Consider the following 17,510-nt stretch of genomic DNA (forward strand, 5'->3'; position numbering starts at 1 on the left):
CTGTTCTGTAAATAATTAATACAAGGATGGTCCTGTTTTTCACTTGTGTACATTTACTGAATATCTTGCTATTTTCCATGAGAGCTTTGGCAGCAGAAGGACACAAGAGAAAATGAGAGATAATGAGAAAGAAACACATGGACCGAAGGGCTTGTTAGCTTTGAAAGAAAAGCTGATGCTGTAAAGAACTCCCAAAAAACAATCCCTTTTTCAATTTTTTTTTTCAATTTTGGTTATAGTCTATGAATGCAGCAAGTTTGCAAAATGATCCAAAATTCCTTCCGGGTACCAGGGGAACAGTCTAATCTGATCTGGAGGAAACATTTAGCCAGAGTTATGGCTGCTCAAAGGAGATTTTCCAACAGATTTTAAGTTTCATTTCCTCTTTCCACAAGAGAGCCAAGTAAATGTTTCATCAGTCATGTCTAATAAATAATGAAGTTTGTCTCCTTTATATGTCTCCTATTCTGTTTCTCTGTTTTATTTTCTCACAGTAATGATTTAATTAAACATGCCATTTTCCAATATAAACTATATAAATAAAAAAATCTTATCAAGCCAATACATAAAAACGCCAGAAAAACTTGGACGTGTTATGTTAACTTCAAAGAGGCCTCTGTCTTTCTCTCACAAGTCTCCACAAACAGAATAAAATCTATCTACTGATCAATAAGAGAGTGTATACACACGCACACACACACAAGAATACTGCTCCCTTTGAACATAAAGCAGAAACACACAGAACATATCACTCACTCACACACACACACACACACACACACACACACACACACACACACACACACACACACACACACACACACACACACACAGGGGTGTTTGCATTAATTCTCCAGAAATAGCTCCACTGTGCCCCAGTCACTCAGAAAAAAGGCACACATAAACACACAAAAAGACCAAAATGCACACACACTTCTCCCAAAATAAACCCATTCTCCTGATCAATCAGAGAAACAATGAAGCTAATCAATTGCATTGATCTTGATGACAGCATCACTCAATTAGCTCGCACTTCTCACCAGCCTGTTTTTCTCCCATGAGAATAGACTACTGGTGAGTCTAAATGAGACTCCGCCTGACAAGAGTACTGATGTTGAGATCTGAGCAAATAAGTGTCAAACCACACAGAGGTACTTCCTGCTTTGCCAAGTAAGAACAAATAGCTGCAAATATATAGCTACAGCCCCCTGATATTTCCACAGTGAAGGTGCCCATTGGTGAATTCAGAGCAAACAAACCTGCTTTAAGTTTAATGCTAGCTTGCTAAGATCAAACATCTGGTAAACAGAGACTTTTAGCTGCATTTAGAGATAACCATAATGTGGGCAGACTTGAAGTAACCTGACCAAATATACTTTTCAGACCATATAATAAAAGACCTTTTACAATACAATCTTTCAAAGAAGCTACTGCAAATGAAGGGTACAATGCAAAGTTGCAATAAAAAAATCTTCCATTAGCGCTATAAAATCATTAGGATTAAAAGAGCTATGTGTAAGTTTTGCTGTTGCTACATAGCCAACATCAGCATTAACAGCTGTTTACTTACCAGTCTAACAGAAACATTGTTCAGCATCAAACTTCATTCCTTTACTCACCAAGAGCTGTCTGTGGAAGAAAACAACTTGCTTCTACTGCTTCTACTTCTATCACTTATTTTCTTCTACTTAAGTTGGCATGCTAACCAGCTATCCCCAGCCTGGTCGAGCCGTCTTGTCTTTCCAAAATCGAGATTCTCTAGCGTTCCTGTTGCCCTGAAGAAGTAGTCCTTCTCAGAGGGCATCTTTTAACGTCTTGTATCGTAAATGCAAAGATGCCTGAAGCTTGGTAAAACTGGTAAGTAAACACCTGTTAATGCTAATGTTGGCTATGTAGCAATAGCAAAACTTACAAATAGCTCTTTTAACTATACAGTTTGAATTTAACTTTTAATACTGTGACAATTGTGTTGTGTCACTCCTCATTTTGTTCTAACAATGCAGCCAAGGTTAATGCTATCAGGTCCTTTTAATTTAATCAATACTGCCTCTGATGAAAAAAGGTATCAGTGTCTGTTGGTGAGAATAAACAGACAAAGGGCAGAAAGAGAGAGAGGGAATAGACAAGAGAAGAAAAGAGAAAAGGAGATAAGAACATTTTTCCAGTCAGAGTGCAAAAAGCTGAAAAAAAAATGAATGAAGGTTTGTTTTATGACACACTGAGCACACAGGTCTAAGGTTCAACAATCAAAACATTACAAGAGGCCCCAAAATACACATACACAGAGGAGGAATAAGTATCACTTTGCCCCATTTTCATGTTTTGAGGACACAGAGACCTGTAGTTACCTCTCATACACTATATCTCATATCTCACACACAAATACACACATGTAGACGCACACAAAGACCAGGCCAGTATAGCTAATCTTCTTAGTAATCACAAGGTTTGACTGTTGGAACGGAACAAAGTTCACATCGTCATCAACAACAGTGGTGGTGCTTCTACCAATGAGAGAGAGAGACAGAGAGAAAAAGAAACACAAAGAGACAGACATGACAGAAAAGACAAAAAAGAGAGACCATTAAGAGAATCACGACTTTTACCTCTGGGCTGAACCAACAATCTTTTTTCTCTGAGGAATTATTCTCTGGATTATTTCCCTAACCTCTGCACTGAAACGTATTGTGACACACTGACTGAATTATAAACGTTTCTTTTAAGTCCTTTAAGTTACGTGGCTGCCATCGCCAAAGCCTCACCTTTGACCTCCACTTACATGCAAGCTACTGGAGACTATTTAACAGTAAGGACAAACGTTGGGGTAAGGACAACTATGGAGTAGCTCACTGAGAATATTTCTTTAGATATTCATTTCTACCTACGTTAAATCATATCTGCACTGAAGGGAACTTGAAAACTGTAAGTAGATATTCTGGAATATTTACATCTTTATCTGATAACTGCTGCGTCTTTGACACATCAAGGCTGCACTTCTGGTAGGTGCAGGATGTTTTTGAAGTTGTTGAACTTTTTTGCAAATGTCAGTATTCTCTCTGCCTTTCGCTTTGGTGGTTTGTTTAAAGGAATTTAGCCAGTCAACAGAATTTGGTGGGTGTAAAGTATATCCTTCTAGCAGGACTTACTTGGTAGGGAAATACTTCGTAGGGTGGATAATTTTGCCTCGGTGCTGAGGGGAACTTAGAAGTAAACAAGCTATAATTTTGCATGTGGAAAATAAACATATGACTTAAACATATCACTGAGATAGCCACCAAAATTACAGTTTTGTGTCCCTTGACTCTGTGTTTGAATTATACCGGCGTGATATGGTTGAAATTAAAGTCACTATATATTTCTTGGAAATACAACACACACTTGTTGTGTCATGGAGCACTGCATCATTTGAGACGTGTCAGTTGATGCCTGTAGCTGTAGTTCACATACATCATAAAGACAGAAGAAGTCAATGTTACAGTATCCTGGATGTGCCAATTTGTAATGTGAACATGATAAAATAGAGTAGAGAAAGTAGTTCTTGAAGAGAGATTGCTGGCTTCTGCACAAGCAGAAGCTGGCTCAAATTTGAATGAATTGCTATGTAATGGCCTAAAATATGCATGCAACTTGTACTGAGATTAAAGATGTGCCAATTTGGAATGATGGAATAAATAAAACATGCACATCATTACCTGTTAAATTACTGACTTTTGCATCACAGTCTTACCACCTTCCCATCACAATTAGATTCCTCTGAAAGGTAACAATCAATCTACTGTAATTAAATCATTTTCCATTCCACTTAATGCCTTAAGTTATTCATCATAGTTCAGAACCTGAACAGGCTGTGCGCAATAGTAAAATATGAGCTACATTAACAGTCTCACCTTTAAATTTGAGCCTGGAGATCTTAACTGCTTGGTAGTTTTGAAAGGAATAATGGCCATCTAGAGTGTGCCATCCTCTGACTCGGTTTCCTATTCAGCAGCTATTGTTAATACATTTAAATTATCTTCAGAAGCCTATGCTTTTACTCAGCTGCCTCTTACTTCTATCTGTTCTACTGTTGTAAGTCACTTTGGATAAAAGCATGAACTACAAATGCTTAACATGTAGTTTGGAATTGCCTCACATTAAAAAATATTGTCATTGCAATACTGTTAAAACAGTACTATATATAATGTACACAGCCCAGTCTTAACATCAAAACCTAGATATCTTTGACCTGAAAATCACCAAATCAACGCTCACTGGGACATGTTATCTGATCATGTGTCAAGTATCCTATCAAAATCAATCTTGACTTCCTCTCTTCTCTGATTTCTTTCTCCCATGCAGCAGCAGTATGGAGGTGCTCAGTGGCCCCTGGGCTGAAGTGGCTCTGCTCCTGCGACAAACCATCATGCAGACAGACAGAGAGACAGACAGTTTTCTTCCTCTCTGGTTCTTCAGCCTGCTGCTGTTCCTGTCTGTCTGTCTGCTGCTGCTGCAACTGATTATCTACCTCAGCTGGAAACTCAGACAGGGTAGGCATGTTATTAACTTTTTATGTCTCGCCCATGTTCAGACCACTTGCTATGTTACATTTACGATGCTGCCGTGTAGCTAAATGGATACTAAGATGTCTTTCTCCAGGGCCACACATACTATAAATACATATGCTCATCTCCACATTTTATTTTTCTGTGTGTTACAACTTGGAGATTTTACTTCATGCTATCAGTTGCTATGGCCACCGTTACACACCATTTTGTCTATGTCAAGAAAATATTCTCAATCAACATTGTGAATGAGAAGACACACAGACACACACAGACACACAGACACACACACACTGCCAACTGTGTCTTGTAGAGGTCTCATACTCTTATATGACTTTTGAACAAAAACTGACAGCTCATGTCGCTCCCAGGTGGAAAAAATGTCTGAGTCCTGTAACGCAGCTGCACTCTGAATAATAAAAAAACATCCAAAATAGATTACAAGAAAAAACCTAACAACTTGGCATGATGACATTTTTGGAAAAAAACAAATTTGACTTTGAGGCTAATGATCACTGAGAGTATCAGTTATACTGGCCTGGTTTCTGTGAAAGTGTTTATATGTTATTGTGTGAGAGAGATGCAGTGTGCATTAGAGAGGGTGTACTGCAGGTTTTAGGGTACTGCATGGAAAACCTGGAAACATGGCTATTCTTTTATCTGTGTGTACACATGCTCTGGTAACAAGTGTTGTTTTGATAAGTGAACCTGACCCATTTGCTCTTTGCTTTGACATAAAATACAAACACACACAGTCAATTATACACACATCCCAAGATAATGGGTTCACATATGCCATCTGCTCCCACTCTCACTGGGTATATGAAAATGAAGATTACAAAGAATTTTCTAAGACTTTCCTTAGCTTAGTCCCACAGTTTGTGATTAAAAAAAATACAAACTTGTAACTTTCAGCTCATGGTTTGTCCTGATGTCTGATGGAGAATTATCCCAGAGGGTGTGTTCATGGTGACTACAGTTTTGTCACCATCAAAACTAATTAACAAGTAAACACCAACAAATCAACTAAAATAGTTGCTCTTGCTTGAGTACCATTTGCTAAAAACTGCAGTGCCCCGTTTTAGCAAATTCCTTAGCATTTTACAAAAATGAAACTATTCTTTTAAGACCCGTTTAAAGATTTGTGTCTTTAGTAAGTCTTAATGAGCTTGATTCAACGGACAAGATAGGAGAGTCAGGAGGTGTGTGGGTGTCAGTGTACATCTTCTGAGGCCAATTATAATCAATTACAGCTAATTGTCAGTGGTACTAACTAAAGAAAAACACTTCTTTCTTTTAAAGAGCGTAGTGTTTTACTGACTCGTACTTAATGAGAAACACCTGTCATCCAGTCATTAAATAACTGGCACAGAGATGCTGAAGTTGCATTTTAAGTGAGTAACTGATGTGTACACTACCACAGTATGCTACTTTTCATATGAACTCACTCAGTGACGTGGAGGTCCTTGCTGCCTTTTCCTGGTGAGGAGACATCCAGCTTTCACCATGGGCAACTCCACAGCTAGCAAAACATTAACAGCAATTCTTTCAAATTTCGAATAAAACATGCCAATTTCCAGGCGCAGAAAGTAAACAACCTCATATTAGTGAACTATACAAAGTTAACAACTGTTAATTGTGATTAATTATGTTAATAATTTTGTTGTTTTTACATGTTATGAGCTAGCTTAGTGCTAAGCTAACTTAAAAATGTTAACAAAATGGATGTCTGTTATCAATGCAATATATCTATCAAAGTAAGTTAGCAGACTCAAGTTTCTGTGTTAATTTTCAAAGGGGAACCATTCCTATTCAATTCGATTCAGCTCACTTCTGTAAAAGAAGAGTTAAACTGTAGACATTTGATTACCTGCCTGCAGACACACCTGTAACCATCACTACAGCCGGAGAAGGGCGAGTCGGGTGGTGGCTCTCATTGCGCATGCGCAGAAAATAGCTATCGTTGACATTCACATATGACAGCATCCATCTGTATCATTCTTATTTATTTAACAAATTCAATGAATTTGTAAATGTGCAATATGTCTGAGAAACATACCGTATAACTTAATGCAGTTGATAAGGCAGTCAATACTTATACTGAATGATAATAACCAAATCTAGGCTATCTGAATGATCCACTAAAAAATACCCTAGATTGAGCTACTCGCCATGAGGTTTGTACTCTGTGACCTATACTGTATTTTCTCAGTCTTGCTCTGTATTCTTTCTTTCATCCCCAGTTGAGGCTGATCTGTGGGGGTTTCCAGAGGACAGAAGCGCCATCCACAGGCAGATACACAGAAGTACACACCTGAGGAGGAGGAGCGTTGGGTAGCATTCATACACCTGACCGGACACACACACACTCAATATGAGTTCAAACTGTCTCTATAGCAATATGACCACTGTGGACACCATCATGGACGTGGGAGGGACATATCTCATAAGCCGTCTCATGAGAATAAAAGTTGAAGCCTGTATAGAAAATCTGTAGCTGTCATAGATCTGTGAAAACCAATGCTGTACCTCTTGAAAAACTCAGGAAAATTTGGAAGCCATTTAAACAGCTGTCTGTACATATGTACAACATCTGTATGAAGAATCTTACACATGAAGAACAGTAGTATTTTTGGTAAAGTGAACACTTAGTGTACACATTATTACTACCTGACTACGACATCAACTCATGTACATTAACATAAGACATTTACATGTTTTGAATCACAACTGAAATGAATGAATGAGGAAATGGACTGACCAAACAGATTTCAGAGTATAACAATCCTTTATTTAAACAGTGTTACACTGGGGAGGAGTGGCTGTGCGTGGGGAGACACAAGACAGTTAAGCTGCTAGATAGAAAAATCCTACCGGTGATCATTGGTTGGCTAAGAAAGAGCAATGAGGCAGCTGGTTGGTTTTCCAAAACTCAGTTCTTTATAAAGTTTTGTGGAAAGTGAGTTTTTACTTAGTTAAAATACAAAACTTTGCTGGTTTTAATTGACTTTATACCTCCTCATCTGTCCAAACTGTAGTACCAAGCCTGAGATTTATGTGTAAAGAATATAATTGGCATCAATTATAAAACATTCATCTCATCAGCCCCCACACAGAAAGTCATGTCACTGTGTCGGATGAAAGTTACAATGCCCTCCATAATGTTGAGATCCCTGACAGTTTTAAAATCAGCTGGCGTTGAATCATCTGTTTCTTATCCATGAGTAACATTATGGAGTTGCCTTGGTAACTGCTGGAAACTTCCAATGGTCCAACTCTTGTCTATTTTGCTTTTTTATCTTAATAAAAGTTACTGTCATTCATTTGTCATTCTATTTTTTTCTTTTTTGGGTGATCTCACATAAAATTTATGAGAAAAAGCTACAAACATTTTGGAAAACCGGACCTCACCGCCCCACAGCTCCTGTGACTGGATAGAAGAAAGCCCAGACCCCCGAAAAGAGGTTTAATCTGTGGCCAAAAGTACAAAAAGGAAACGGTGGCAGAAAATTTGATTCGTAATGGTGTTCCTTCAAAAAACACTGTGACAATGTTATAAATATTCAAGAGGGGGGCACAACAATTCCCGCCTTTCAACAACTAGATCAGTTTCACAGAAATAGGACGACAAATTATGAGAAAAGCTACAAATATCATTGTTTTTTTCTGTTTTGAACAGCGAAAACTCACAAAGCTGCCCATTGTTGCATGGTTTGTTTGTTTTTTTCCTTCTTTTTCTGCTGCTTTGTCTCTTTGCAAGAGGGTTAGAGGTTAAAGCTTCCCCCTCATCTGGAATGTCATTTAACTGCATAGTAGAGGTCAGACCGGTGTTTCCCAATAAAAAGCCAAGACAGTCATTACCACGCTATCATCTGGACATGTCTCAGTCCAGAAATAAAGTTTTAAAATGGTTTCAAATTAGGAGGTCAATACTCCTTCATTAAAAACACACAAATTATTCTGTTGAGTTCAATATGAAATGCCACTATGTCCAGTCAGAGAGGAGGGTTAAGACAAACCTAGGCAAGTCCAGGTGGAATGTTTTCATATAAATCTGTGGCACTTCTTTGATTACAGATCAGATTTTACAGAATTTGTTTTTCTTTTTTCATTTTTGCTCACATTGAAAATCCGTCAACTAAATACATTGGACCAAACTCCTTGTTCTAACCTGTTTAATGCCACCGATATTTAAACAGACACATTTTTGTGGATTTCTGCTGAACATTTGGCTAAAGGACAGAAAATGAATAAAACATCATGAGATTCCATGTAGGGGGGTTTTCAAGAGCACTTCAAGCCCTCTGATACACTTCCCTTCAAGCTGCATTTTACTGTTATGTTGTAACTGTTTCCATGTCTGTCTGTAGTATGTAGTTATGTTTGTGTTGTAGAATCATCTAGAATACAACTGAATGTAATTTTGAAATTTAAACATATAAAATACCATTAACACGGCACAATATTTGGTTGTGGTGAAACAGTTACAACACAGCCAGCGCCATGTCAAAGATAATCTTATCTAGACATACTGTATGAGCCGAGATAATCTGTTATCTACACACTCTCAAACCAATCAATCTATACTCGCTCAAGATACTCTTTGAAGATAAAAATGTGTGAAGACATGCTGAATTTAATTCCACCTCTCATTATGTCTAGCAGGTTTTGTTGGTACGTAAAGAAGCTGGGAGTGAAATTAAGTGCTGAACTACGATGACAAACAGGCTCCGAGGCAGAGTTAGCAAACTGGTAGAAATTACTTGTGACAGAACTGGTTTCCAAGCTGTTCCAGCTGCATGTCCTCATTTTGGTACCTGCGTTGGTCGTAGCACAAAACTCTTTTTGAATAATATAAATTGCAGATTGTTTGTTAAGCATTGTCCTAAGAATATTAAAACAGCTTTAACTCACTGCAGGGTGCAATATAACAACTGCAAAAAAAGGCCGACAGGCAATAATGTTCAAATTCCTTTTCACTCCCAAATAGATGATGGTCGGCATGGTACAGCGCTAACACTATCTCCCAATTACACTTGTGTTTACTGGTCCTCTCTCCCAATCAAGTCAGTTTGCTGCTCCCTTGCTCCCCTGCGGCCCAGTGGGAATGGTTAGTGTCATACAGTGGGCGGGCCCAGGGAGAGCGTTTAGCTAAGTTAAAGCTGGATTACTGCTCATTAACCTTCATTTAGTTTACTGTACAGAACGTTGTATACACCAGCGTTAAAGTCAGTTCATTTTCAGTTCTGAATTCAAAAATAAAGTAAAACCCACTGACCCAGTTAAGAGTCCTTCCACTCTTACCTACTGTAAATGTTAAAATGTCTTCTCTTGAGTAAAAAGTGAATTGAACTGATAATGAACTCACTCAGCTGCCAGTCAACACACAAGGAATGTGGATGAATAATAACTATACTTACAGGAAAAAAAGACGGAACCATAAAAAACAAAAAAAAAAACAAAAGAAAACAAAAAACAGGTTGATTGGTTTTTTTTTTACTGCAATCTTTTTAAGTTACAGCTCCCTAATCTCTGTAATTATTAGTAACAAAATGTGAACACGTGACACAACTGGTTTCTACCATAATCTGACTCCGTGAATGTCTTTTAATGAGTAAAACTGCTGGATTTTGTTACACTTTGAAAATGTTTCAAAAAAAAAAAAAAAAAAAAAAAAAAAAAGAAAAGAAAAAAAGACCAAGTTGTGTCTCCCCATTTCCTGCAGGCCTACTTGTTACTGTAAAAATTTGAAATGACTGACTTATATTTTATTACTCTCCACTTCATGAAGTGAGGGAGGGAGCTGTAATTTAACAAACAACATTTTTTTTTTGTTCAGGAATGCACCAATACCACTTTTCCACTGCTGATACAGATACCAAGCACAGAACTTCATAGCTTTTTGACAAAAAAGATAAAAAAGATAAAAACAGTTTCGATTTGTTTTGACTTTTGAATGTTATTGAAGGTCAATAACAATGATGAAATAATCAATACAATGATGAAATAATCGGTACAATGATACAGTCATCATTCTTAGGCTTGTATCTCATCAGAGCCGGTTATCAGTGCATCCCTAAAGGTTTTATTTTAACAGTATCTTAAAGACACACTATCTTCTCTCTTTTTGTAAAACAAACAGTTAAAGAAAAGAAAAAAAAAAAAAAGCACTATTAAAAAATAAAAACACACTACAAATGTTAAGCTAACGAAGTGGTTCTTTTGTGTTCCCTCAGAGAGAGTGAGGATATTATTTTTCTTTTACTTGGTTTTGGAGTGAGGGATTTAGATGCACCACAGACATGTAAGAAAGACCGACTGCGAAGAGATTGGTGACCAGCGACTCCCTCTGTCTAAGTCTTCTCCTTCTGCTCTTTAGCTCCTCTTTTTCTCCTCCTCTTCAGTCAGTCACGGTTGGTCGTCGTAGGGTGAAGAAGGTCGTTCAACGTCAACAGAGAAAACAGTCATGATGGGCCCTTCAACTCTGGAAAATAGAGTTGAAGGCAATCAGCCTGAGTGTTATGATGACTGGCGCTCAACATTCCTGTAGTTTCCTACTCAAAATATTCCCCTTGTACTCCACACAGCCAGACCTCCATCAGTCACAGCCTAAATTTAATGTTCCCTTCTCTTCCTTGAACTCTTTGCGCCTGTGTAATGATGGCTGATGGTTTTAGCAGCTTCATGTGTGGGAGTTTTTATTTCATCTCAGTTTTTGTCTCCAGCAAATAAACCGCTATATGCACTCCCACAGTTAAATACCTCCCAGTATTACTTTCACCATGAATAATAATAATAATAATCAGTTACTATTATTATTATTACCTGAGTTCAGTCAATCCTCCTCCTCAGCCAGTTCAGTTTCTTTATGAACCACCACTCTGGTAACAGACATGTCAGGATGTTGCTCTTTGGCCTCCTTAATGGCCTGGGCCAGTGCCTGCGGTACCAAGGGGCAACCACACAGTGGCAGCACCGAGCACAGCAGGCAGTGGAGTTGGTGGAGGAAGGAGAGGAGGGGAGAATGGTGAAGTTAAATGAAAAAAATAAATAAGAAACACAAAGAAAAACGACAAGAATGCAGGATTTACGGTTAGTGTGATTTGTGGCATTTTACTTCTTTGGATTAATTGGGATCTAAATTGTATGAAGTAAAATGACTTCAGATGGAGTCGGATGGAATCAGGTGGAGAAAAAAAATATTTAAAAGAAATTTAGACAGGCAACTTAAATAAACCAGTGGACAAAAGATCATGCAGATCCAGATATGTAACAAAATAGATTTTTACTTTTTCAAATATTTGAAATATTTTGAGGCTGAAAACGCTATCTGCATTCTGATACCACAAACCTCTTGTTTCACTTGTGATACACAGTTTGTCAAAGTTTGTCAAATAAATATTAATTGCCCATCACTTTCAAATATCTGAAATGCCTGTAAATGTATTTAATCAAGTTTTCAAATGTAAAAATGCAGGCTAGGATTTATAAATCAAATTTTACAGGGCAGTCTGTATGAACCTATATGGATAATGAGAAATTTCATATTGTTTTGAAATTTCATGGTCAGTGTTTCACATCAAATTGAATCTATTGGTATACAGGGCAGACATGACAGAAGATGTCAGTGTCATTGTCCAAATACATGAGGACTGAACTAACTCAGATGTGATCTCCTCACTGTAGCTTTAGCATGTAGTATTCATCACATCTGGGGTACCAAAAATTAAAAAGATATGATTTTCTCAAAGGCAAGGACAGAAAATTAAACTAACAAAGGTGAGCAACAAAATCGGGCACAGAAAGGTAAATAAAAAAATAAAAAATAAAAAAAAGTTAAAACACTGTTTTCTAGCTGTATGGATGAATAAGTGAAGAGATGGATGCAGCAGATCCCAGCCAATGAGTGAACTTATGAATTGTGGGTATCTGTAATTAGTGATGAATGAATTAAATTGTGCAAGCAACATGATCAACATGTTACCAGATGTATATTTGTTCCCTTAATTCTAAGCAACCAGAATAAAATCCCTCTTTAAACTGAATTAAATGAATCTGGGGCTCAACATTCTTCTGTCAGCAGTCATCAGCAGCCAGCTTCATCATTTCTCTATCAGCATTTTTCATTTCTATGAACAAACGTCCCACATTGAAGGTGCAACATCTAAAATCGATTTTTGGAGAGCCTTTCACAATATGCATATTTAGACAGAATAAAGAGACCCATCAACCAAGCTGCTGAAACACCAGGTAAGGCAGAGCGATCAGCTGTGTGACCGAAAACTGACCTGGTCGTGGTCGATGTCGCAGTCGCCAGTAATGACGATGCGTTTCTCAATCCTCGTCTCTGATAGGCCGCCCTTTAACGTCTGGAACAAAATTCACAACCACAATGCTTTGATGCATGTCACAATGGATTAACTATGAATAATCAAGGCCCACCTGGGTGCTGGTGGGATACAGCTGAGTGGCTAACATTGTCGTGATGGCCCAACAAGTCAAAGCAGATACAGAATTATTAAAAATTATTAAAGAATTATTAAAGTGAATAAATGTGTTTATATTTGCAGAGCTTTTGTACAGCAATGTTCATGATAGCTATATTACATAAGAATGAGCCGTCATATTAATATGACAAATGTGTGTTTGTGGGTGTGTGTCTGTCTGTACCTTGGTAATGTGTGTGGTTGTAGTAGTACACAGAGATTCAGAGGTGATTGTCTGAGCAGTCATCAACACTCCAGGCTCGCCATCACCATTACCATCCAACTGATAACAGGGAGAGACAAAAAGAGATAATCAGCTGTTGATTACCACTAGAAAACCCCCGTTACCTCTTTGATGTTTCAAATGAATTCTTTTAAAATGAACTTAGTTTAAAAATATGTATAAATAAATAAATAAATAAATAAATAAAAACTCTTTCCCTGTGGGAGAAGGAATGGTTGAGGGCATCATGCACTGGTGCTAGAAAGGAAGCACTTTGGAACATGGAACATTAACAATGAAAATAACCTTTAAAATAATTACAAAATCTAAATGATTCACACAAACACAATGCGAATCCTGAACGCTAACACACATAAGGAGAGTATAAATAAAAGCTCCCTGTGTTTCTCAAGTGTGCACCTGTGCAGCTTCGTAAGTGATGGTCTTGGTTTCCGTATGTACGATGGGCACTTCTTTTGTTGCTATCTCAGTTTTCTGGGCTGCAAACGTGTCTGATATAGTCACCATTTCTGTCTTTACCACAGGTGGCTGGGGAGGGAGGAGAGAGAGATGTGAGGGGGGAGGAAAGAGGGTTAATATATTAAAACTGAGACCGTTAAGGAAACAAAGAAATATCTTTTTATCTATGCACTTTCTTTGGGATTACATTCACTTCCAAGTCATTCAATTTAAATGTTTTGTTTAGCTATTGGAAAAAAAATGAAGACAGTGAATGTGTACTTAATTATCGTCAAATTAACTGTATTTTTCAATTACACTAGAGACCATTGTTTTGAAGGGGAAGTGATTCAGTTGTGCCACATACAGCGCTACACATAGCAGTAGCTGTAGATGTACAAACGCAACATATGCAAGTGAATGCAGCAAACTTAATGCAAGAAATCAAGAGCTCCCAAACTCGTGCGAGCCAACATCACCAAACGCAGAATACGACAGCATCTACTTAATGCCACGTGAGAGCAACAACTACAACAGCAGCACAACTACAGAAATATATTTGGCGTCAACATGCAGCTCAAAGTACGACACAGCACGAACATGCATAACACATGAGCCGATAAAACAAACAATGCTCAAATGACTGGCAAACAAAACGGCAATTGTAATGTAAAACAACATGCAAAGATGACATTCAGATGAGCAGGTGGCATTTCCAAAGTGGTTGGCAATGACGATTTCCACAATACTGTTACCATGGTGACCATGACAAGCCAATTAAACACTAACACAGAGAGAGAGAAGCATCACTGCCAAAACACACGAAGGACACACAAATGCACACATACACACACACACGAAAGGTGAAATACAGCATGCAGAACAAAAATACTAAAAGCAACATGCATTTCCCACTTAGGCCCCATTTACTTCACAACACTAAAATACAATGCAGAGTAGGAGGCATCAACAGCAACACACCACACAATGCACGGCAGCAGAGGACTAGTCAAGTTGATAATGGTATGAAGACATTAAAATATATGAATATGGCTATAATAAAAAATAAAGACTGAATTAATTATGTAGGGAATGGTAACTTGACACCAAAGCAACAATGGTGAATTGTATATTTAAAATACTCTTCTGTCTGTTTTACTGGGATTTTACTACTTCTGAGAAGGTTTCATTTTAGGCTTAAAAGAGTTGTTTTCACAGGACCCAGATGAGTGTGAGGATGTACATGGGGCTTAATTATTCACGCAAGCAGGAAGGAAACCGGCACTGTGGAAAGCAGGAGGGAAAAAAGTGGGTGTTTCTACAGTTGGTAGGAGGGATCAAAGCCCAGGGAAGCTCCGCAGTCGGCCCAGTGAAGACTTTACCTCAGAGCAACAAATAACCTGTGGCCGGTGCTCTGCTTCAACCAGAGAGGCTTCTCCGTTCATTCTGGGCTCCTCCTCTTCCTCTGCATGGGTGACCAACCCCTGCACAGCCTCCTCAGGCAGGAGGAGACCATTGGGAGCTTCATCAGGTGTAACCATTGGATCGTCGGTGCTTTCCTCTGTCTCCCTCTCACATTCTTTCTCCTCCTCTGCATTGTTCTTCTTCTCTGGCACTGTGTCCTCTTTTCTGGACTCCTCTACCTCTCGAGTGATCTCTTCTGCGGGATGAGTGATTACAGATGGAAAGGAAGTGTCTGGAACTGAAATGTTCTGCTCCCCCGTCTTATCCTCCTCTTTCTTCTCTTGCTCTTCATCCTCTTCCTTCTCCTCTAGGATTTGCGTATGCGAGATGGATACGGGGACATTTGGGTGGTACTCTGCTTCTTCCTCGCTCTCGCTCTCGGATGAAATGCTCTCCTGCTTTGCTGCTTTTGCTTCCTCTGCTATCACTACTTCCTCTTCAACCTTCACTTCCGGCTCTCTTGTTTCCTGCTCTGCAGGTGGGCCTGCAGGAGAGCTGGTTGTAACTGTGACAAGTCCAGGTTTGGTTGCTTTGGAAACCTCTTGGACGACAACGGTTTCTTCGATTTCAACTTCAGTTGTCTATACACACGCACATACACACGCACACATGTACACGTAGTGCACAGACACACACGCACGATGAGGTGCACACACATACACAACAAACGCATGGAGACAAAAACAAAAACAACATGATCATTGAACATAAATTAAAAAAAATCAAGTAGGTCAACTGAAAATAAATTAATACAAAAGCAAAATCAGGAATAAAAAGGAGATGAAGATGTTCAACTGTGGACAAAAAGAGGTGAAAAGGCGAGAAGATCAAGTAAGAACACAGATAACAAGTAAGAAGAATAGATGGCTGTAGTAAGAACATGAAATTTCAAGCTGCAAGTGGAAAATGAATGAAGGCCTGAAGAAAATGATGGATGAAAAGCATCATGAATGGAAAGCTGGATGGATTAATAGAAGAAAGTTAGGACCACCTTAGCAGGTTCTTTGGTATCAGAGATCGTACTATCATCTGCAGTTGCTTCCATTTGGGGCACATTCACCTGCGTGACACAGAGGTTACCATGACAATTATTAATATTATAATTAATCACACACCAGCAGTCATATCATCATTATTAGCAATTAGTGATGCTCGTTATCGCAGCATGGGGAGGGGCTGACTCTGACTTTATTTATTCTCCCTCTCTGTCCATGGTGGACTGTCTTTCATGCACAGTCAAGTTCATTTCCATACAGTGTTAAGTTAATTGCAGCAGGCAATAAAAAGGAGATGGGATAAAGAACAAAGAGGAGAACAGAAAATGTAAAGAGCTAAAATGGATTGAAGAGAATATCCAATCAATAAACACCAAAGCTCATCTTCACTTAAAAATATAGAAACATGGCATTGAAGTCAGCAGTGACCGCAAAAAACATGTCAGACCATAATGAATTTAATTCAGAGTCTTTTAAAAGCTTACGTAAGAAGCCACAAAGTAAACACATAATGGTTTCTAATGATGGAAACTGCTGCTTCAACACCTGCTGCTTTTAATATAGTTTTTTTTTTTTTCCCTGCAGATGCTGGTGAGGCAAAGATAAATAAATGGAGCAGATTTTACATTTGCAGTCAGTCCACATACATGTTTATCACAACAACACGAACAGATGACACAATCACAGCTGTTAGTTCTTTCAGATTAGATTAGATCATGCCCATTTTGAATCCACAGTTCATTTAGAATGAATGGTTTCTGATACAGAATGAAGGATGGCCACCATTCATCCAGCATCCATAGCAGGCAATATGGGCAACATCTGGTAAGCATCCTCACTCAAGTGAAGCATTACAGGTTGTCAGTTTACTTTCAAGGTGATCGATCAACTTAAGGAGCAGATAAAAACTCCAGTCAGCGAAATGGTGGCTTTGTGACTGGTTGATCAAAAAGAAAATTGTGTATGGACTGGAATGAAAGTAAACTGACTCCTAAATGTTCAGGAGTAGCAGCAGCACCTCAGTAGCAGAGAGCGTAGTAGTTGGAGAGATAAGAAGCCCTTGCGGCGCTGTAGTGGAGGTAGTAGATGAACATGTGGTTATAACAGCATCTAGTGTCAGTTCGGGAAAACTGCAGGCAGCCTCAGCAGCTGAGTCAAAGCCAGTGCAAGAGTGTCTACTGAAAAGTACAGACGCTATCTCCTCTTCAAGGCTCTACAGCGACATACAAACACATGTAGAGGGCAGAACACAGAGAGGCAGAGAGACAAGAAATCACACCGAGCAGTTAAACACAACAATAACACGAGACATAAAAACATATAATATGAAGCACACGTATGA

The 17,510-nt window shown here is 38.6% G+C and overlaps 1 protein-coding gene and 1 long non-coding RNA gene across 4 annotated transcripts in view; one reads left to right on the forward strand and one right to left on the reverse strand.

The window, feature by feature from the left end:
• The first annotated feature begins 2,542 nt into the window (after nucleotides 1–2,542).
• On the forward strand, nucleotides 2,543–10,000 carry LOC111235893. Its single transcript, XR_002665709.1, has 3 exons — nucleotides 2,543–2,824; nucleotides 4,339–4,526; nucleotides 6,785–10,000. It is a non-coding gene; the product is annotated as an uncharacterized LOC111235893 (long non-coding RNA).
• An 85-nt stretch (nucleotides 10,001–10,085) lies between these two features.
• The window catches only part of epb41l2 (erythrocyte membrane protein band 4.1 like 2), a 48,455-nt gene continuing 41,030 nt past the window's right edge, over nucleotides 10,086–17,510 (reverse strand). Inside the window, exons 16-22 of one of the 3 annotated variants that reach the window (XM_022764445.1) lie at nucleotides 16,165–16,233; nucleotides 15,092–15,754; nucleotides 13,671–13,799; nucleotides 13,212–13,310; nucleotides 12,830–12,910; nucleotides 11,367–11,481; nucleotides 10,086–11,025 (exon numbers count right to left, since the gene is read on the reverse strand). In XM_022764445.1, coding sequence (XP_022620166.1) covers nucleotides 11,377–11,481; nucleotides 12,830–12,910; nucleotides 13,212–13,310; nucleotides 13,671–13,799; nucleotides 15,092–15,754; nucleotides 16,165–16,233 — 1,146 coding nt within the window. In that variant the 3' untranslated portion in view covers nucleotides 10,086–11,025; nucleotides 11,367–11,376. The remainder of the gene's footprint in view (nucleotides 11,026–11,366; nucleotides 11,482–12,829; nucleotides 12,911–13,211; nucleotides 13,311–13,670; nucleotides 13,800–15,091; nucleotides 15,755–16,164; nucleotides 16,234–17,510) is intronic. The other 2 variants (XM_022764460.1, XM_022764452.1) reach the window with 2 other exon arrangements.

Source organism: Seriola dumerili, unplaced genomic scaffold (assembly GCF_002260705.1).
Source record: "Seriola dumerili isolate Sdu_G_001 unplaced genomic scaffold, Sdu_1.0 BDQW01000025.1, whole genome shotgun sequence".
NCBI classification, from domain to species: Eukaryota; Metazoa; Chordata; class Actinopteri; order Carangiformes; family Carangidae; genus Seriola; species Seriola dumerili.